The sequence below is a fragment of the Brachycentrus maculatus genome, unplaced genomic scaffold, assembly GCF_059751285.1.
Source record: "Brachycentrus maculatus isolate JH-2025_06_01 unplaced genomic scaffold, ASM5975128v1 h1tg000209l, whole genome shotgun sequence".
NCBI lineage: Eukaryota > Metazoa > Arthropoda > Insecta > Trichoptera > Brachycentridae > Brachycentrus > Brachycentrus maculatus.
The window spans coordinates 168244-192126 of record NW_028280960.1 but is presented as its reverse complement, the minus strand read 5'-3'; the positions used below and the strand labels follow the sequence as shown (position 1 = coordinate 192126).

Genomic DNA, 23883 nt, shown 5'->3' with positions numbered 1-23883 from the left:
GTCCATATTGTCATTATATTGGTCCTAATCCCTACTACATGCATTATCCTAAAAACCTTAGCACTTCTTATATACCCAATCTCATTAGCTAACCAGATTTTTTAATTAAAAAAATAATTCTTGCAGAAAATCAGTAGTATATTGCTAAAATAAATAATGTGTTAAAAAGTGTAAAAAACTTAATATTAAAAAGTCCAAATTCGGTATTTTAAAATTTGGAATTAACATTACCATACAAATTCGTAAATGATTTATTAAAATAAAATAAGATAAATACTTAGAATAAAAGAAATCTGAATTATGTATCATTTTATATTTTTGCCCATCAAAATTGTAATAAGGAGTTTTGTGCGAACGAAGCTTCATGAATGTTGATTTGAAAGCTCAATTCAATCGGGAATTCAGAGGGTCGATCAATTTGTAAAGGAAGAATATTTGATTGATTCAAAATAAAGCATACATGAAAAGTCCATTTCTATACCATTTACGCAAATTAATCGATCACATTATTACAATACGCGTTTGGGTTACATCATATCATTTACAATTTTATTCCTACTTTGTTTTTACTTTGAATCCATTTGTATACATTTCAAATATATACTATAACATATAAATGGATTTCTGTGTACGTCGTGTAAGGTGTAAGGCGCGTAAGGCGTCATACGAATTAAAAATTCACAAATATTTCCTACGATATAAAATAAAACCTTCTTCTGAAAATATGCTTGCAAATAAATAAATTATTCTTTTCCATTATTTTACCAAAAATGTTTTGCTCTTGTTTTCTATTAAATTCATAAATAAATTATAACATCAGGTAAAACAGTTGTCACAAAAGCTTAAACCTAGTATTTAGTGGAGTTGAGTTAAAAAACAGATTAACGAGAATATTGAATGGAGACTGAAATACAGACGAAAAAAAATGTTATATTCATCCTATTTTTATGGGCCTCGTACACTAAGCAGAGTAAACCAAGTTTTTAAACCAGGATAAACGTCTTTATGCTGCGTTCATTTTTCAATTTGTTTTAAATATAATACGCATTATTTCGTATTTGACTTTACCTGAATATGCTAGTCTCCATTCTGTTCCGAAAAACTATCCGTGAAGTCAATCGACTGTAGTGCCTTGTTACATTCGAAATAAGTGAAACATTTAAGTATTTATGTAAAGATGACTACTCTTACAATAATGTTATCATATATAGTTGTTTAAAATAAACATTGAAGATATAGAAAAACATTTCATTACTTTTTGATTATCTCGTCAATGATAAATAAACGATTAGGTCATAGAAACCCCTACGAACTTGGAATTTTCTAAACAACTTCGTGTTTGAGAAAGTTTTTTGTGCAAACAAAACAGTGCCGTCATCCACTCGTCCTTGGGGTGATATTAGGAAAGTTTTTCTTGGGCGCGAGTCCTATCACCTTGTGAAGGTAGTAAGGCCTAACAAACGAATTATGTAAATACTCCTATATACTAAACTTCTGTAGCTATAACAAAGAAACATCCCTCGGCGCCAGTATTATCTTGAAGGTTTAAAAATATTAAAGTTCTAAATGTCTCTAAACCGACAAGAATAATATCAGGGGTCACATTGGTTCTTACAATTAGAAAACTCAAGTATAAAATATGAATTAAAATATTAAAATCCTATGTTATATTACAAAAGGATACTTTAATATATTGTGAGGTTTTGATAGATAAAAAATCATATTATGAGCACCGACTTTAAGGAATGTTTCAAGGTTCCAAATTATTATTATGTTTTACATATTTTAAACTAACATGTATATTGTATCAATGTACTTAAAAACATAAAAGAAAATGACAGAGAAAAGTTCACATAGTAAAAAAACATGAAAATTATTGATGTCAAAAAAATAATACTAAAAAAAAAAAACAACATGGCGAGGAATTGCTTCTATTAAGAAATCCTAAAACGAAACAATTCCACCTTTCTTGGTAGGCAATACAAACTACTCCCATAGGTATAATATTAACAACGGCAAATTGGTTCTGCATTCAGGAAGAACAAGTTTGTATTCCTCGATTCTAATAACGTTCTGAAAGAAATGAACGAGTACTTACTTTGTTAAATTTTGTATATATTAAAAGGCGATAGTCTCTCAAAATTATAAGAAGTATCGTAGCTTTATTAAGTCAGAAGTAATATCTAAGAAAATTAGTAAAAATATTCTGAGGTAACGAAATAATCTAAAACTAAACCAACCATCACGCCGCTTCTCCGCAGGGGTAGGCAGAGAGAATAGAACGCCACACCACTCTGTCTTTGCAAACATTATTCGCCTCTTCCACGTTCATGCATCTCATACATACCCGCCGATTAATACGACTCCTTACCTGACCGCTTTCAAGTATTTGGCATACCTGATCGTGCCAAGTTTTTTTCGGTCTTCCTCTGCTCTCTTTTCCAATTACATTAGCCTTTTCCAATAACCTTAAATAGTTAATCGAAAAAATCTTTACCTTCTGCTGAGAGCAGAAAGACATGTTTTTTTTGCCTATTGTGTGGTATAATAGATAGACTTGAGAGATTTTGAGCTGCAATGGCAAGACGAATGGCCATATTTCGTTATCAATGGATTTCTAGATTTACCTTCGACCCATTCTCATTGATGTTTTTACATCATAAACCAATGTTGTAAAATATCTTTCATAAATAAATACACAGAAATACAACACCGTGCTATAAAATGAGATTTCATCTTCTCTGTGTTCTGTAGCGAACGGCTCGATACAGTCATAACGGTTCAATTTAATTTGAATGTGGCAACCCTATTACCCTGGACCCACCTGCCTCCACTCGCCTCCGCCGGAAATCAGATATCCGCGCTCGTTTCACAAAACTTAAAACAAAGAAAGGAAAATAAAACAACATTTCGCGTCACGTGACTTTCATTAATTTGTTCTGCAAAACAAGATGGCGCTGGCGCTGCGGGAAACGGCGGGAAACCGGCTACAGATATCACCGCAGATAATAACATAAGCGTGCTCTTCTACGAGCACAGGAGGCGCGATCGAAAAGTTAACTTTTTTTAAATTACGAATGAGTTTATTTTGTTAGGCCCACATTTTACTAAAATATAATTTCATTTCACAAGTTCATGATATGCGTAAAATTTTAATAGTTTGAAATGCCTATTTCGTTTTTGAGAGAGAGAGAAATGTATATATATATATATATATATATATATATATATATATATATATATATATATATATATATATATATATTTATATATATATATATATATATATATATATATATATATATATATATATATATATATATATATATATATATATATATATATATATATATATATATATATATATATATATATATATATATATATATAAATATATATATATATATATATATAAATATATATATATATATATATATATATATATATATATATATATATATATATATATATATATATATATATATATATATATATATATATATATATATATATGTATATATATGTATATTTATATATATATATATATATATATATATATATATATATATATATATATATATATATATTATATATATATGTTAGTGTGTGTGCGTGATAGAACTTGGTCTAAGAGTACTTGTATTATATTTAGTAGTATTTGAAGGTGACTATAATAGATATACGTATAGATCTATATAAATGTATAATATAATATATATATATATATATATATATATATATATATATATATATATATATATATATATATATATATTTATATATATATATATATATATATATATATATATATATATATATATATATATATTATATATATATATATATATATACATGTGTGTGTGTGTGTGTGTGCATAGAAAGAGACTTGGTCTAAGAGTACTTGTATTATATTAGTAGTATTTTGAAGGTGACTTTATAATATTTAGTAGTATTTTGAAGGTGACTTTATGCATATGAGAACAGAAAGAAAAGTCAGAATATACAAGGCATACATAAGATCAATCATGACGTTTGCGATGGAGTCGAGAGGCGACACAATCAGAACCAAATATCTACTCGGAAATTTTTAAGGGCCATCACAGGGAGGACGACGCTCAAAGACAGAATTCGGAACAAATATACTAGGCAAACCTGTGAGACCGAAAACATCGTACGGTGGAGTAGAGAAAGAATAGGATGTATGAATCAAGGATCCCATACATTGCGGCTAGCGAGATACTACTGGGTCACCGCCTTAGTGAAACACCATCAAAGATATGGAAAGGTAGCTAGGTGTCAACTCACAGGAGGAGTCACTTTCTTGAAAAACATATTTTCAGATCTAATACGTGAAAAAAAATGATGAAGAAGAATATAATTTAGGAAACTTTTTAATCGAACCTTTTATCCGGCACAGGGAATAATATGTTATACATATATACACATAGCGATATGTTCCGTAAACGAACTAATTTGATTTAAAGGTTGATTATAAATGCAAAAGGGAAGGCTCCGAGGGAGACATTTATACTCATTTTACAGGAGCATCAATTCGCGTGGGCTCAAATTAACCTTCATTCGTCACAAATAATTCAATTATTATTTCTTATGCCTAAAAGATTCAAACTTCACTGTAATATTTTTTTTAGGTTTAATAGATGTTACGTCTTCAGAAATTTATTTCATTACCTAGATGGTGCGTAGGGCACTTTATCTGACACGGTGTTAATTCGAGTCCTGCAGTTGTTTATCTTGGACTGCAATAAACTTGACGTAATTGAAGCTCGAGATGGTAAAGAAATCGGAGAAGCAATAGTAAGGTAGAAAAAGAAGAATAGCATCAAGACATTCGAGGTTGCATACCCGTACTCAGTGTACCCGTACAGAAGCGTACGTCCGTATTTATGTATTTAAACACTTTAAAATTATAGTCAGATTTTTTGAGCTGGCATTTTTGTAGCATCTTTTGACCAAACATCGTAAATTATGTTTATATTCTTGAAAATACATTTGAATAAAAATGAAGGATATAAAATCATGTCTTTAAATAGAAGCTAAAAGCTCATGACACGAGCTTACGGTCATGACCCGTATTTAAAAATCCCATTAATACTTGATGTTATAATCAAGATCCCATACAAAAATAGGCGAATCATATCCCCTTACATTGAAAATCGTAATTTTTCTAGTAAATTACTGCCGCTCTATACCCATCCTATTTGTATTGCCATTTTTTTTATTAATCGTTAGACTCTTGTATATAAAAATACATTTATTTGTATTTTTTATTCTTGCTCATTTTCGAAAAAATAATGGTTTGTGCATAAAATTTCATGCATATAATAAAAGGTTTTTTTTATTTTAATTCTTCTATTATTGAAAATTAGTTCCATAGTTTTTAACAACATTTTGGGTATGTCTAAATCCTTGTTTTTAAATCCATAGTTAAGAAATTAATTTATTACTTTTCATGTAGGTTTGTCCCCGAATACCACATAAAAGATATTTGGAGTGCCTATTTGTTGAAAAGTTCAAAAACAGTCCTTATATCTAATAATAAACCATTTCGTACTTCAAAAGCCTTTGATGAAATAATGTTCAAATCTTCTTATAATCTCATAAAGCATATGATTTCATTTGGAGTCCCCAATTCAAAATATTCTAATTTAAATACTTGATCCGTAGGTACCTTAATAAGTATTTCTAATTCTTCACCTGAATGGAGAACTATCCTTAATCGCATACAAGTCAATTTCGTTGTATTCTTGTATCGTATTTTTTACGAAGCCAATTTTGTTCTTCAGTAAGTTAAAATAAACTTACAGCTTTTTTAACAGTATGAATTTAAATAATCAAAAGAAATAACTGTTAAAAAAATAAGGTTGAGGCTCAAACGTTGATATTCAGAACGCGAAAGGCCGCACTAGAGGTCGGACGTCTTCTCGCGCGCAATTTTTGTTTAGAATATTATATTACTTTTGTTTTGAATTCCGAAATTGTAAATAGTATTTTTGTACATTTATAATTAAAGATAGTTCACATTGAAATGTCTGTGAAAAATATATTATTTTTATCACGACAGGTACTAGGATTACTCATCTTATGTATATGGGTGTTGTATTAGGAGTATAAGAGGTACTATAAATGGGCTCGGTAGGATTATGGATCGTTCCTTAAACTAGTTGTAGAGTTTGGATAAATCAGCGAAGCACTTAAGTACATATTAATAATAATTCCGTTCAATTAGTGTCTCAAGACTCAGTCTAATGGTAAGTCTAATCTGGCGTGTAATCCTTTAGTCGTGTTACCTCAGCACAACAGTTCGCGTAGGCAGGCTCCACCTCGTACCTGTCTGTGGTACACAGGTACGCAACGTATTAGGGCCAATACGAAAGTATTCATCGTATCGTCCCTGTTCAGGCAATCACTTAGAGAGATTACATAGTTGCGAAATCACTCATCAGATATTCCGCTGCGAAAATATAAAATTATATTTATATATTTTCCAATGTACGTGTTTGATTTTTTTATCAACAAATAATACCAAAACTGATGTGAAATTGTCTGAGAATTGATTTTAAGTGAAAAATAAAAAGTTCAAATTTTGAAATGTATAATTTTACCTCTACTTCTATTCTCTACTTTTTAAAAAATAGGTATCTTCCTTATTATATGGATAGCAACCTGTTTCAAAAGTCTAGAAAAAGATTTAATGTTATCTATACTAGAAAGTTAATGCATTTTTATCTATTGAAACTGACCACCAGACGTATAACACATATTATATGCATAAAATATATTTTTGAGTTATAATATTAATTTATGATTTACAAAATATGTGCGTAAAGAAGGCACCACATCATATTGACGTGATGTTTAAAATTGATGTCTAATTATACAATGACACGTCTTGGGTTTCAGATTGAAGCTGTCGTAAATTAAGGATACTTTATGATATATGGTAAAGGAAACGGAAGAGGTATAGTAAGTAGTAATAGGAGAATAGCAGCCATCACTTGGAATTCCATAAACGTGCTCGTACTAACTTGTGTAACTTGGATACAAGTAAACTAATTCCAAATGCTTAGGTCATAGGGTCAATTTAAGTTGAGACGAAATACAAATATATATTTTTATGTATCGTACTATAATTTATATTTGTATGATTAATGTTATTGGGGATTATTGGATATATAATTGGCAGATAATCTGTCAATTGTAAAGGTCTTCCTGGAATTAGGTCTCAATATAATCCAATTAGGTTCTGGATAATATGTATATAACGATCAAATACAATCTCATATATCAATGTGAATGCTCGATTTTTTTTTATCTGCCTTAGGAAAACCAACAGTAAATACAAAACTAAGTAAAAATAACAGTAAGAGAAGTGCCAATTGGAGGTTATCACAAATAATAAAAATAATTGTACGAATGGCAGAAGTCAACTTGTACATATAACTTATTTGAATAATTTATTTGGTATTTTTTTAATGAAGCATAATATTTTTTTCCATATTGCTTTGCATTTTAATGTTGTCTTTAGTTTGTACAAACACGAAGAGTATGAAGTAAATGGTTAATGCTTAAGACTGCAGGAGGCATATTACTATAGGTATGTTAATACTTGGGTACCAATTCAAATAATATATTGAACCGAATGATCGTTTAAGATTTAAAAATGGCAATTTCGTTTTCTTTCTTATTGATCAAAATAAATTTTCAAGACAGATAGTATAATTACAAAGATTTTCGGTATTATTTTGTTCTCAAAAAGGCAATTTGATCATTCCTGCGTTTAAAGTACTAATCCAGGCAGATATAAAATATCACTTGAGTGATACAGAATTTGACTTATCAATATGGTTTCTTAACGGACTCATAAACGTAATAGCTACCTGACTCGAGGTATTACTGTACTGCTAATCCATATGATTATTTTTTTGGTTTGCCGTTTTCTCGGTTTTTCCCATTCTCAGATCCTGCGGCAAATTCATTGAAGTCTTGTTTATAAACCTAACCAGGAAGTACATATTGCGGAAAACAAAAATTAAATATAATACTGAAACATAATTAAGTCCGTAAGTCCACCCCGAGGCCACACAAGGGAGGGCGAATGTGATAGGGGATAAAAGTATGCCATTGGACTATTAATAAATAATGTAATAACGATTTCCGGTAAATGATTTTTATTTTATTCATTGAAAGAAGTCTCTCAGATTATACCAAATTTACGTACTTACCACGTGACTGCGAAAACTTTTATTATTATTTAATACTTATATTACAGATTTTAAGGTGTTTGAAACAAATTCTCTAATTTTATGAAAGTATATTAGCTGGAATAACTATTAGAACAAGAAGAAAACAAATTATGCGGTATTCTGAATGCAGGAAAATATTATTATTGTGTACAATATTTTTCTAAATAATTGGACTAAGTTTGAGTAAAAACAAATAGTTGAAATATTAACTTTCTTCGTCGATATTGTTTCGAAGCGTAATTAAATTATTTTGCCAGTGAAATTGTTTCGTGTGTTATTATAGTTACGGTTTATACTGCACGTAAGTTGTTGTACGAGCAATGTAACCAATACTTTGTTTGTGTGCAACATGATCCTATTATTAGTTGCATTTCTGCAACATCGGAGATAAGGTATCACAAGTAACCCGGCTACAATACAAGTGTAACAATTGCATCGCAGACCCTTTGTTATTTCACAGAGCTTATCTTGTATACGGAGGCGAGGGATCAAATCAAGCACTGCTTCCTTCCGTACCGACAACTATACACGAGACCCTCGATAAGGAACATTTTTCCGAAGGAATATTTTCCGGAACCTGAACTAATATCCTGTCCGGTAATTGGATTATCTTGAGAAAGATTTCTGTTTCTCGAATCAAGGGTCTAATAATTATTTTAAAAGCGAGATATCGTTGATTTTATTTTTTCATATTGAAATTGAATATGAAATTGAATGAATTATTTTTTCATAAAATGTTTTTGTAAAATTAGGTAAGCTAGAATGTTTTCAAGAAAGAATCAAATAAATAACACAAACTTTTTATTTCTATTTTTTTAATGAATTTGCAGTAACGTTTTTTTTGAAAACTTGCAACAAAACAATGCGTAAACAATAAGCAAAATAAATACCTAATATTTTATTGAAAAACGTATACATCAATAAATTATAACCATAAAAAAACATTATATCAGCTTCCTGTGTTTGTGGAACAAAGTGTAGAGGATTTCCGCCAACTGGAGGTTCTTCTGTCAGTTCCTTTGTGTTCTCCCAAGTCAGGCTTGTGTATTGTAGTTCAGGTGAGAACTACCAACGACATTAGCATCGGACGTTCTGGGCGGCTGGAACTTGATGCATTGTAAAGTAAACAGGCATTTAAAATCTCCCGAAGCATGCAAAGTACACAGTCTAGCCTAATGAATCGTCATTTGCTCGCTTCATCCTAAAATATGTATTGAAAACTATGTTTCTCATAGATCTAACATCTTATAAAGCGTATCTTGTATGTACTCGTGTGTGTCAGTAACTTAAAGCTACCCTTTCACGGAATGTACTCGTATAAAGGATATGCCTGCTTTTGAATTCGATCAAACAATTAATTAATTTCTACCTCTAAATATGAGTAATAGCTAAATACATAAAATGTATGAGTGTATAATAATCTATAATAGGATTTAACTGGCAAAAAGTAATATACCTTTTGTCGAAAAGGGTATCAACTTTTTTATTTTTAAATGCAAAACCATGATTTTTTCTGATTGTGAAAATGTTAGATTATGTACGCTCCAATGTGATTTGAAACAGTATCAATACACAGTTGATTTAACCAAAAAATTGAAAAACTTAGTTCAATATATATTACATTGAAATATAGGTAATCCATTCCAAGGAGGATTGAGAGAAAGTTAATTTTTATTAATTTATTTTGTACGTGAAAATAAGATTATTTTTCTTCAAAGTTTTCCATTCTTGATAAGACTTCTATAATAATATTTACGAAAAATATACATAGATGTCAAACAACAATATGAAATTTGTATTTTACGAATACTAGTAGGTACATATAAGTTAAGTAAAACTGTGAGAATAAAATTTTAAAGAATAACAAGAATAGTTATATTTGCAAATAGCCTGATTATCAAAGGATTTTTTTAAATTTATAATAAAAAGCTTAAATCAAACTCAATCAAATCTATATATGTACTTAAAAATGCAAAATCATTAGTTGAACCTATGTATTATTTTATGGTATACAACTGAATAAATTGTAAATATTGACTTATTCCACTCTTAAGTTGATCCGTCTCGAGTGTGATGTTTGTATGTGTCAATGTGTTATATATAAATACATATTATGCGCGTATGTATGTGTTTTATACCCAATTATACTAAAATCGACAAGCTGTGTCGGTAATCATTTATGAGGGATTAATGTGCTTTGTTCCAACCGCTTTACTCAAATTGCAAACTCAATCACAATGACGTCTACGCTATCTAACTGCTTATTCAATGGATGAATGAGTAAACTACCAATAATATAATATATCTTGGTACATAATGTATTGAACATAATTTCTAACCTTGAATTTTCTATAAAAATAAGGTTTTACACCATTACTGAAGTAAAATTAAATGTTAAATTTTATTGGATTTTAAACCTTTTTAAAAAATCGAATAATTGATGTAGAGCATGATTTTTTTCTGTAACTCATTACTTATGTGACACCTAATTTTGCAAGGGTTAGGATGACAATGCAGCTACAGTATGAAATATGAGGGTTGCTGAATTTACTGAAACGAAAACCACCCTCTCGAATTCCGTCAAAATAATGACGTCGGCAAATTCCACTACGCAAAGAAGATTTTGTTTTCACTTTCGATTTCGTAATTAATTAAGTTATTGACAGATTGCGATCATTAAGTTACAGAACTTTTGCTATTATTATTGGAATGGGGAATTGCTTACCCACTTACCACGATTATATTTATGGTATGAAGAGCGATCTAACTGTTTATTGATACCCGAAAATTGATGTCAAAAATTCAACTCAACTTGGAATACATGCCTCGGTAGGAAGTTTAAAAAAAAGGAAAATTAGTAGTCAGAGCATTTACGGGTCTTACAACCTAATACCTACCATACGTTCAATTGCCACTAACGCCTACTTATATATTTACTTTCAATTTATTTTAACTTTTTAAAAATAACACCATTTTAACACATTTATAGTTCTTCATCATAAATCTTACTGCACTTCGCGAAAATACCTTTACCGACTGTAAATGAGTTAAAGATTCTATTTTATAACTAACTAACTAACTAACCATCACGCCGCTTCCCCGCAGGGGTAGGCAGAGAGAATAGAGAGCCACACCACTCTGTCCTTGCAAACATTCTTCGCCTCTTCCACGTTCATGCATCTCCTCATACATACCCGCCGATTGTTACGACTCCTAACCTGACCACTTTCAAGTATTTGGCATACCTGATCGTGCCATGTTTTTCTCGGTCTTCCTCTGCTTCTTTTCCCGCTAACATTCGCCTCATAAATTTGTTTTACCGTTCTTTCCTCACTCATTCGTTCTACATGTCCAAACCATCTCAACACACCTTTCTTAATTTTATCGATAATGCTTATCTCAGCTTTGCATTCCTTCCTTATTTCACTATTCGCACATCTATCATACATCGTTTTGTTACACATTCTTCTGAGAGATCGCATTTCGACTGCATTCAGTCTACTTTCATCCTTCTTTTGCCAGCTCCATGTTTCACTTCCATACATTAGAGTTGGAACCAGGACTCCGTTGTGCACTGCCAGTTTAGCTTCCGCTGATAGGTTTTTATTTGCTATAACTGATTTCAGTGCACCGTTCACTTTGTTCCCAGCATTCACTCTCCTTTCTATATCTTTATCAATCTTTCCATCCCTAGAAAACATACTACCCAAATACACGAAATCATCTACCTGTTCCAGAATCTCTCCGTTTACTAATATTTCACATTCAGATCTGCATTCTTCTCTTTCAAAAACCATAATCTTGGATTTGCTAACATTCATCAATAAGTCACTTTCCTTGCACACATTATACACTTTTGTCACCAACGCCTGCAGGTCTTCTCTGCTATTGGCAAGAAGAACAGCATCGTCAGCATACAAAAGGCAACAGACAGTCAAATTATTCATTCTGGCTCCAATATTTAAATCTTTCAGTTCTTTCATGCAATTATCCATGTATAGGTTAAACAGCCACGGTGACATTACACATCCCTGCTTAACACCTTTAGAGATGCTAAGCCAGGATGAAAATGAACCACTTACCCTTATGCATGCAGTGCTATCCTCGTACAAGGATGCTATGCCTTGGATAAGTTTACTGCTTACCCCATACTCAGATAACACCTTCCATAGCTTCGTTCTATCAACTCTGTCATACGCTTTCTGCAAATCCACAAAAGCACAGAAAAGCTTTTGGTTTTTGGCCAAAAACTTTTCAGTAATGTTGCGCAAGGCAAAAATTTGATCCATACATCCTCTCCCATTCATAAATCCACTCTGGACATCCCACACTTTGTCCTTTGTTAAAATTATTCTATTTTATACATCTTTGTAATTAGTTGAGTCACGAATATTAGCAGCATTTTACTACTTTTTCTATTATGTAAAACTATACTTATAAATGTCTTTTACTTTCACATGTTTTTGTTTTATGTAAAATTTACTTCACCATAATAAATAAACAGGGCATAATTGTTTTGTATTATAAAGGGGAGATATTTCTACCTTTCTTGGAAAATTACTCGCTTGTAATTTTTGACCCTTTTAAAGAAGAATATTAAATTATAATACTCACCAGTATTTTTAATCGTTACATAAACCAAACCCAACAATCTCAATTTATACAAAATATAAATTTGAAAACATAAAGTCGAAATATAAACCTTCTGAGATTCGAAGCGGAATATTATTTTATTGTACAAATAGACAATTTTGAAATACAAACATTGGGAGACAACGAGAAGATGGAGTAAACGCAACGGAATAGCTTTCTGTTTGATCATTTCTATTCTGGATACTCTGAGGGGCGAGGGCTAGGGGTAGGTTAAGGGAGGGGAGTGAGGAGGAGTATCCTTCCCTGCAGATTAAAATAAATTTAATTTAATTAATGCTGTAATGAAAGCCTTCAAAGTCACCCCACGCTTCGGTGAAACATTAAATTTTCCGCCGGTAAAAATACCTACAGGCTCTTTATTTTGCACGAATTCAAGTTATTAGGTAGGCATAATTCTTTCCCCTGCCTTATTATTTAAGGCATTCTTGTGTTTATTCGCATTCTTAATGTATTTTTAAAATGTTTTCATTAGATACTGAAGTTTTTTTTACCTGAAAAAATTAGTTTAAAATATTAGTGCTTTCACACAAACATCATTTTTACATTAGGCAGAGAATCTCATAGTCTGTAATATGATGACTCGAAGCCCACAGTTTGAATCTGAGTTGTGCAAGCGAGTTTCTTGCAAGATATCGCCTGGGGTCCTTTTATAAGCCATACACGCTGAATAGAACCGAAAAAAGTCAAGGAATTCAAATAGTTTTGTAATCAGTATAGTGATTGGATTACGTCCAAAAAATTTAATGTAAACGAATTAAATTTTCTTCCCGTATAAAAATGCTAAAGTTACTAGATCGAGAGTTTTTTGGGAAGCTTTTCTCATTTGTATTGCTGGCACTGCCAAGGAAACATTAGTTCTCAGATTCGATGTGTGGAAGGAAAAGCTGTTCAAAATATGAAATTTCGAATGTATTCTTTGGATTTTTACTACTAAATTAAACACAATTTTAATGATATAAGACTATATAATCAATGAAAAATGAGTTATAAAAAATATGTTTTGAACTGCGTGACATAAACGTTTTTATTTTTCTTTTTATTGTGAAAACATAAATATCATTATCATTCATGGAAAAATTGCTTAAAAATAATCTTACAAAGAAACCCGGAAACAATTTTTCCGCTGAAATAAAATAATAATTATTGAGGAATAATACTAAAGTTTGGAATTAATTTTGTTGTAGGTTTGCAACAAGATCTTCGGGAACGCCTCAGCACTCGCCAAGCACAAACTAACTCACAGTGACGAGAGGAAGTACGGCTGTCCCGTCTGTGCCAAAGCCTTCAAAAGACAAGACCACCTGTAAGTTAACTTAACAATCTTCATTTTTTTAATGATGGTAAATGATAAAATTATGTTTTTTTAAACAAAATTCTTTCAATCGCATCTATGATCAGTCATTGTAAAGTTAGCTTAAATGTCAGCTAGTGACCGCCAATGTACGATGTACGTATTTAGAAAATGTACTCTTTTTTTGTCGAATATTGCGGTCAATAAAACTAGAAGGCGATAACATCTCCCTATTTTAAAATATCGATTTTTCAAAGTCATATTAAAGAAGTAAGTAATATATTGCCATAAATAAAATGAGAAGTGTTTTATTGTATATTGGATCTTATTGTCACTTTTGTGTGTTCTCTTTCCTCCCGCCCTCCATCTTTTGCCTATTTTGTGTTATTTATCCATTTTGTATGAGATCTAACTCTGTGTAATTTTATCATCCATCATCCCTTTGTTAAGAACGAGGCCGCCTACAAAAAGTGGATTAACATAAATAAATTCCTTTGGAAGCTTACGAGTATTGGATTTTTTCAGCCTCTCTTCTGGATAAGTTTCGCTTTCTCTTCTGGATAAATACATTAATGTCATCTTCCCATACACTTTCTGAGAGAGTAACACCATTAATCAAGCTGAAAGACGCTTTATTTTGAGAGATACGTACAAATATTATATGACGTATAAAAATATCCAAGCTTCAAATGCAATTACTAAATATTTGCATTTGCCTCGCAAGTTTAATGCAATTATTCTCCTCTCGTTAGATGTTGGTAGTGGTGCACAACATTTTCAATAATTACGCAAAGTTCCACATTTTCCATAAGTGAACTTCTATTTTTCAAAATTGATTTTTTGCATTAATATTAATTATAACTTACATATTATTCTGTGTTATATAAATAGGAGAACAAAGGTTTAAAGTAATCGAAAAGAAGCATTTAAAGTACAGTAAAATATGATCTAGTGTTTATTAGGAACATTTATGAAAAATTAATACTACAATTACCTACTTAAGTACTGAGCGTCCCTAAAGTGGTATTGAAAAAATCCATATAAACAGAAGATAAACCTATTCTCATTCCTGTATCCTACCCTCATCACGTTAAATCAAAACTTTTGTATTACCATCGTTTTGAGTATAATGTTCATATTAATCCAATCTGTTTCGCTTCGTTTAGTGAAATTTTCAACGACAGTCAGTAGAAATTGAAGATAACTTTATAAATTGGTATTTTCTCTATGTTTTTATTCGTCACATTGTTTTTTTTATGTTTTTTATATTTAGTCAAAATAATAATTATTTATTTACGTTTTTATGACCATTTTTAGACAGTTAAAAATATTTAGATAAATGTGAAAATTGCGAAAATACATATATAGCACAATGACAGCTTAAATATGAGTAACATATCAGTAGGTATTGCATATCTCTACTATTTTTTTGTTATGTTAAAAATAATCGTTAACTTCTTTTATAGAATAGACCTAATAGAGAATTACGTGTAACACAAAAAATATAAATTTATTCTACAATGACAAACATAAAAATACTCTAACCGTCAAATAAATATCAAACTTTTATCGTTGCAAATTAATGAGCATGTGAAAATATTATTACATATATTATTAGTATATATTTTTTGAATAGTCTCAATTGTTTTTTTGAATTCTATAAGATGAGCCATACGCGGCCCGCGGACTACGAGTTGTGCATGACTGGGTTAGAAGGATTTAACAGTTCGCCCGTAGAATTACAACCCGATTCCGAAAATTGAATGGATTTCGTAAAGTAAATACATTACGTTCCCACTGCGTCGCTTTGATCTCTATTTTATTTTTCATTCCTGTGCCCAGTTTGCTTAACTTTATTTCAGTTTGTTTTTATACAATAGCTTTTTCCTAATATTTGAGTTCAGCTTGTTAACTACACATTTTTATAGATCAATAGTTTTACAGGTATATTTACGAGTAGCTTGGTCCGGACTCTTCGAAGTTGATACTTTGTATGATTATTTTTTTTATTATTCGTATTATTCAATTTCTTGTTTATAGTATATAATATAATGGTTTCATTAATTGATTCGGCAGTCAATTTGTGGTATAATCTATCCATTTTCAAACACCGTACGGTGTTTGAAAATGATGTGGAATGCATCAAAACATATGTTACAACAGGTTTGAAGAAATAGTGGTATATATTAAGTAAAAAATAAATTTAAAAAAATGAATAGATCTATAGTCTCATTGTATGAGTATTCCTTGAAACATAACTCATATTGTAAAATTTTACTAAACTTTGGTATGGCTTTTAAATGATATATGATACACAATCCATTGCATCGATTTATATACCCAAACATTATTTGTTATACATTAATTAAAAGAAAAGCAATAAAAGTTGCTGAATCAAAGGGATATAAATTATAAAGTATGTAAGAGTGTTGTTTGTTTGTTTTCAGTAACGGACACATGTTGACTCATCGCAACAAGAAACCATTCGAGTGTAGAGCTGAGGGCTGTGGAAAGTCATACTGTGATGCCAGGTCTCTTCGGAGGCATGCAGAGAATCATCATGGAGCACCAGGTACTTGCGCAACCTTTTATAGTCTTACCAAAACAAAGTTTATAGTATGGTACCAAAAACCGCAATCGTCTAAATCTAAATGTTATCTTTACACCAGTTGAAATACTGTACTTATATTAAGTGCGGATCCTTAAAATAATTATTTTTTGGACGTCGACTAACTTGCATACAATTTAACTGAAAACTTATTGTCGTGATCTACAATAGTACACTGAACTGATTATATAACTCTTTAAGAAGTATTTACGTTTTCAAGTGACAATAATATATACCTGAAAAAAGGATCCTTTGGAAATGTTTTTGTTCCCGATATCTTCAATTCCATGAACTTATTTTTCTACAGCTTATTTGTCATGTTTTTTTATATCAAAAAAATATTGAAGATACTGGAATTTTGTTTTTAAACATTTTTTTTGTTTGTTAGCATCAGGCAACGCTTCATCTCCTCAAGGCGGATCTTGCATCCAGTTCGCCGGGGGCGGAAGTGCGGGGAGCGCGGGGAGCGCGGGTAGTGCGGGAAGCGGGGGGAGCACGGGGAGTGGAGGGGGGACCGGAGCGGCTGCCGCGGCGACCGGAGCCGCGGCGGGGAGTAAGGAAGGCGGGAGCAGTCCAGCTAGCTCCAAAGGAGGCAGTCCCAAAGGAAACAGTCCACTACCGTCCCATAAGGTTTGGATACAATTTTAGAGAAAAATTCTAAACAACGAAAATTGTTTGTCACCCTTTTTTACAAAACCTTCTCTGAATCTTTAAAATTGTTCTAACGTGTTGATTTTTTTTCTCATATTTCTTTAACTTCTTTTTACCGTAACATTTACTTTTGCCTCACATTCTGTGGTACTTCTTAAATTAGACCACATTCTAAATAAGAATAAATATTTCAAACCATTGCGCATTGGTATGTATAGCAGTCCAATGAATTCGAAGTAAAAATTTTAATCTAAATCCAGCCATCTAATATCTCCTATCAACGGCAGGTTTCATATATTATTATTATTTGGATTCTGAAATTTGTCGGAGATGGTTTAGAATCATGAATGTGACACTCTTTTCATATCAATCATTCCTTAGATTATTTTTACCTTACCTTGCATGAACAACTTAGATATTTAGGTTTTTATCGAAAGCATTGACAATAAATATGAAAATATTATGAAAGGAACTATGTCAAAATTTACATTTTCAACAGTCCTCTAAGCCAAGCAGTGAATCATCCCCTGGCCACCAGCGGGCGTCCAACGGACCCTCACGCAGCGGCAGTACCAACGCCTCCCCCGCGCGGGCCTCGACTGGACACAGCGCGCACGGCGGATCCAGCAAGCAGGCTGCCCCCCGCTCCGCGGGCAGTGGTGGGGGCAGTGGTGGGGGCAGCGGTGGGGGCAGCGGTGGGGGCAGCTCGGCGGGAGTGGGGAGAGTCGCACCACCCAACCAGCAGCCGCGGCCCGCGGGGGGCACCAAGCCGCCAGTGGTCAAGGAAGAGGGAAACTCTCCACCGAGACCGCACAGACCTTTCGCTCTGCAGCGGCCGCCTAGAACGTGGAACATGCAGGTACGATTATTTATTTGATATAATACTTCAAGTAGTGCATCATCAGATAAAAATACACAAAATTATACCCTGTCAATCCAGGATAAGTCCATCCACAACCGTATTGTTGCAGAGACTAGCTGGAGAGACAAGACTTATCATCTTTGAGAAGGGCTGAATGATTAGTTATTCGGTATTTTCGTATTACCTCAGTATTTTCATAAAAATAATAATTTTGGAAAATTTATACAGTGCCATTTTCGTAAAATATAACCTCACGGGTGCTTCGCTGTGATATTATATTACATATTATTTATTATTGGACTAAACCAAATGAAAGTTAAGCTTAACATTTCATTCAGTAGTGGCAGACTATCTTGTCAAATATGTTGCATCTAGTACTAGACTTGGGTCTGTTAGGGTCGCATGGCTATCGAACGTACCTTTAAGATGTTTAAAAAATATAGTAACGTAATATAAAGGTAATACTTATATATTTAAAATCAACAGGATTTAAGTTTAAAAAAAAAACAAAACTTTTATTACTTACTTAATTACTTAACACTTTGTGCAAAAATATTAGGCACAATAAAATTTAAAAAAAAAACGAAGTGACTGTTTTTATTTTTTATTTTTTTGAAGCGGGTTTAAACATGACCAGCAGCTAAAACAGTGTCAGTCAATTTCTGCTAATTATACATAATAAATTCATTATTTATTAATTAAACCTATGTATGATGACACCATTTAACTGAAAGAGATGGGTTGACTCACTACCAAAATTCGGATATAAGTGTTATTTTGAAATTGAAAAAATATATATATTTGGCTCTTTTAGTCGTCGCTTTGTCGTTGTATAAATGAAATGTGTGATTTTTTTATAAAATAATGCATATCATCTTAATTAAGTGAATTTGTTATTATTTTTGTTAAAATAAGTGAACTAAATACAGCAATATTTTGTGGATAATTCACGCATGAGCCTTGTTGCTATCATAGTTTTAGCATTTTCTGGACGGGTTCTGTTTACGTATATTTCCCAACCCCTCAGAATGTGCGATGCGAGATATCGTATCGTGACCTTTCTGGATAAGAATCTGTCGCGAATTGTGTGTTGTATTATACAAAAACACAGCTCTAAATTGCGCAGCAGATTGGATTGAAAATTCGCAGAGTACTTGCCCCAATACCTACATATTCTATTGCCGTACAAACGTGTCGCTACCCCGACGATATGGGTGACAATATTCGCATAGATGGCGCACCTGTGTTGTGCGGATTACATGTTGAGATTGAATAAATAGGACGGGGAATAAAACACACACGGCGGAGGATATTCACGGCAGTATGGAGCGGCGGAAGGGAGAAGCGGTGAGCAAAGAGGGAAGGAAGATGTTTTATCAACCGATTTCTTCGACGAGATTCTTTTGCTGAAAAAGCATTAAGAAGAACAAATAAACCTGAAGTCCTTACTTATCACATTCTACATAATTCGTATAATACTTCCATCATATTTATATTTCTACGGGTTCGTCTTAGCGGGTTGTGACGTGATTATTCTGAGCACGTTCTGTTACTATAAATGGACACACGTAATATATGCGCTCGATTCTAGATTCTGTAAACACAAATAAAAGATCACAATATTTTGAGTGAAACTACTTAAGAGCTATTTATATAAAGACTTTATTAATATCTCAACAAGAATGATTTTTTTATTGAGATGGGAACATGACGTGAAAACCTAGGTATTGACGATCTGGTGAAAATGATCAAATATTAATTGAAATACTTAATGTAGTAAAGTTGGGAATGATGCGTGGAATGCTGAATATTACATAGTCTGTAAAGAAATCTGTTATAACAGTCAATGATTAGTCATATATTTCCCTCTCATTAAAAACTTGTTCATTTATGTTAAGATAATAATATAAATTTGTTACAGATAGAAGTGTTTCTTCTATTATACTGAGATCCTTCTTTGAATAACCATACAACCTATACTTTGAATTTTTAATATCGTTTGTACTTTAATTTTTACAGTACAAAATTTATATTTAAATAAATAATAATTCAAATTAGATTGTGAAATGGAATATTCAAAGACTATCATTGTATTTATATAACCGAAATTGTAATGATAATTTATATGTATTTTTTGGGTAGCTAAAAATTTATTCTCTTTAGTTGAAAACTCCACAATACTATTCATGTACACATACGAGTATGTGTACTATACAGACACTTAAAATAATATTATTTCACGGGTATCTGCCATTCTCCGTGCCAAATGTTCCCGAAAGCGATAGGATTTTTTGAAAGGCGTACTCAAATGTGGGTCTATGAGGGTGTTGAAGTGTCCAATCGAGTCGTGGCATAAAATCCCGAAATCCCATTTCTTTGTCCCGCCCTAGTGAGCAATAGTACGGCGGCGACGGCCATATTGGCTTCTGGAATAACTTCCCGCCAATATCCGACATGCTGATGGCCACTTTTATCCACGGCACACCCTCGTCCCGACAAATCTGCCGGAGAAGCTCTCCTCATTGTATGGGGCTTGTCCCACTATATGGTATCCCGGTACGCTATGTTCTGTATCGATACGCGCGAGCGGGTAATATGGAGGGCTATACCGTACACGTAATGGAATCTCAGAATATCTACCGTAAACGTTGGGTTAGGTGCTCGCTAGAAGACAGCAGGGAAAAATTATATATTATTACGATAAAAAGCATACTTAAAACCAATATCCAAAAAAACATAGTAGGGATTTTTTTTAAATAAATATTGTTGGAAATGGATTCATTGTTTCGATAAATAAATGTTTTTATTTTTACTTTAAAGTAACGGTGATTCACTTTCTTTTATTCATTTATTAATCTACAAATATTACATATTTACAATACATAAATTAATTTTAATATTTAAATATTTACATTAAACATAAGAATAATAATAAAACAACGTCTTGGCTGAATTTTATTACAGTAATGCCTTTAGCCCAGGTAATACTCTTCAGATTTAGTAAATAAATTGGTATTCATTTTTGTATATTTTAAGTGCATACATAAATTAAATTTTGATTTTTACATCTACATTTTTGAACTCCGTACTTATTCTATCTGATAACGAATTGTATTTCGAAATTCATCGAGCTGAATTGGCGCATAAAGTGTTTGAATCCGCTTCTAAAAATGATTTTTTAAATCTGAATATTTGTGCGAATACGGAGGCGAGCGTCCGCGTCCCCTGGGCCCGGCGCGCGGCGCGCTGCTCCGCGGCTCCTGGCGCCCGCGAGGCCACCGAGTTTATCGGGATTTTGTTTTCGATTTTTTGTTTTCCTTCGCTTGATATTTGCGCCGTAAATTTTATTTATAGTCCGTCGCTTTAATACTTGGCTATATTAAGCTGTATTTTATACAAAATTACATAAGTCCAGAGAACATAGCACCCCGCGAGTATGTTTTTGTCGATAAAAGCTTTTATATTGTATTAAAATAAGTATTTATTTTACCATTCTCAATGTCAACAAATTAAATTAAATCTTTTATACTACCCAATTCAGTAAAACATCATTGAAAAAAACGAGGCGATTGCCAGAATGTTGTACCTACAAGTAATTGAATCAAACGAAATTGTATTTCTTAATTGCTTAATGCAATAATGCATTATGTTATATGTTCAGTTCCTTCGTGCAATTAAGGATCAAATCAACACCGTATCAATGTAACGCACTATTGGGTGAGAACAAGTAAAAAGAACGGCATATTAAAACAAATAGACAATCGTTAAATTTCATTACTTTCTCTTTCGCGAAACCTAAACTTCTCCTGTATTCCCATTATAAAAATATTCAATCTTTCTCTTTAAAAAATCTGTGTAGTTCCAAGTCACGATAATTATAATATTTATAAGCACCCTCCCAAGTTGCATTTTCTGGAATAAAGGAAGACTTTCCTTATTGATAGCTAACAAAGCAAACTCCAAAATGAACCAAATGTGACAAATACCTTAAACAAAAATAACAATAATATCTTGATCATCAAATTTTGTGCCTGCAAACAATATTAAAGTACCATTTTTTAAGAAATGTCCTGTATGCTCTGATTAAATTGTCAATTTAATCGTATTCATACAAATACATTTCCAGAATGCTTTTGAAACGTTTGAAATAAAAAATGTAATTTATAACGAGATGTTTATATTATCTTATAAAGCAATTGCTCTCGAATTTTCACTAAGCAGGTTTATAGACAAGGAGACGGTGTGTTTGTGCGGAAACATACTTTTATAAGAGGCCCTTACCAGAATTCGGAAGCTTCCATCTTCCATCCGCCTACATACTTGTACAACATAATGCGAAATAATATCCCCAGAAAGAGACCCTTTTTATTACTCATAAAAGCGGATCCATTTGAATTATTCAAAGTAATGTATTACGTATAAAATAGGCCGATTTATTTATTTACTAGCCCATTAATGTATTTTATGTCGTAAAATATTATTTCAGCAGGCAATAATAATGCTTCTGTGCGCGGTAACCCTGCGCGGTGCGCGCTAACACGGCGTCATAACAGGATTTTCTTTCCTTTATATTCAATTTTGATCATTTAATTATATCTACATTTTGACAATAGTGGGTAAAACCTCTGTTGATTAGATTTATATTCGCACACTTAACACCAGGAGAAAGAAATCCGTTATTAATAATAGTTACGATCTACGTCTCGAGAGCGATTCCAGGTTGTAATCAAAATGAATTGTTTTTTATCCCACAGCACAGTTTGAAACTTTGCCTCCGTCAAATATGGAACAACAAAAAAACTTCCGTTAATTCAATGTAGTTCATTGTACGACGTGAAATATTAAAAAAATGGAAAGAATGACGAGCATTTTTGAAACATTTAAATATTTGTTTTAAATATTTTGAATAAAATAACTCGATACTACCAGATCACCCTTTAAAATTGTGGGTATTACAATTATCTTGCATTCCCTATTGTCTTGTTTTATTACATTGATTTGTTTTGATAAATTATAATCAGAACATAGAAAAACTGTTTAAAATCCATGATTATGCAAGTCATAATGAATATATAAGGAATAAATTAACACATAAAAATGCAAAAGTTCATAAATTTAATTTTGACTCCATTAATTTTATCGGCCTCCATAGTAATAATTAGCATATTTGGCTACCATGCTGATGGTTCTGGGTTCAATTCCCAGGAGGGAGAAAAATAAAAGTGTGTTTTTTAATCCTAATATTCATTTGATGTTACCGTAAATCGCAGGACTAATCACGTTGTTTTTATGTGAAAAACGATTAAATTAGTACTGCATCAATTTAATGCAGTGCCTTATGTACTATTGGGTGCGGAAAAGGTTCAGCAGCTTTTTGTGTTCAGTATTATTTTTGTTTTGCAAATATTCAGAAAAATAAATAAAAAGAGGCTCTCTTCCATATATGGATTATATCAATTTCGTTGCATGATTTAGGAATTATCTGACTGATTGTTCTTTCCATACAAAAGCTAAGATTTTTACTATATTTTTATCTTATCCAACAACAATGCGA

The 23883-nt window shown here is 31.9% G+C and overlaps 1 protein-coding gene across 1 annotated transcript in view; it reads left to right on the top strand.

Moving 5' to 3' along the window:
* The window catches only part of LOC148307104 (uncharacterized), a 122122-nt gene that overhangs the window by 68311 nt on the left and 29928 nt on the right, over nt 1–23883 (top strand). The window contains exons 5-8 of the mRNA XM_088263933.1: nt 14102–14220; nt 16656–16780; nt 17205–17446; nt 17967–18326. Coding sequence (XP_088120059.1) covers nt 14102–14220; nt 16656–16780; nt 17205–17446; nt 17967–18326 — 846 coding nt within the window. The remainder of the gene's footprint in view (nt 1–14101; nt 14221–16655; nt 16781–17204; nt 17447–17966; nt 18327–23883) is intronic.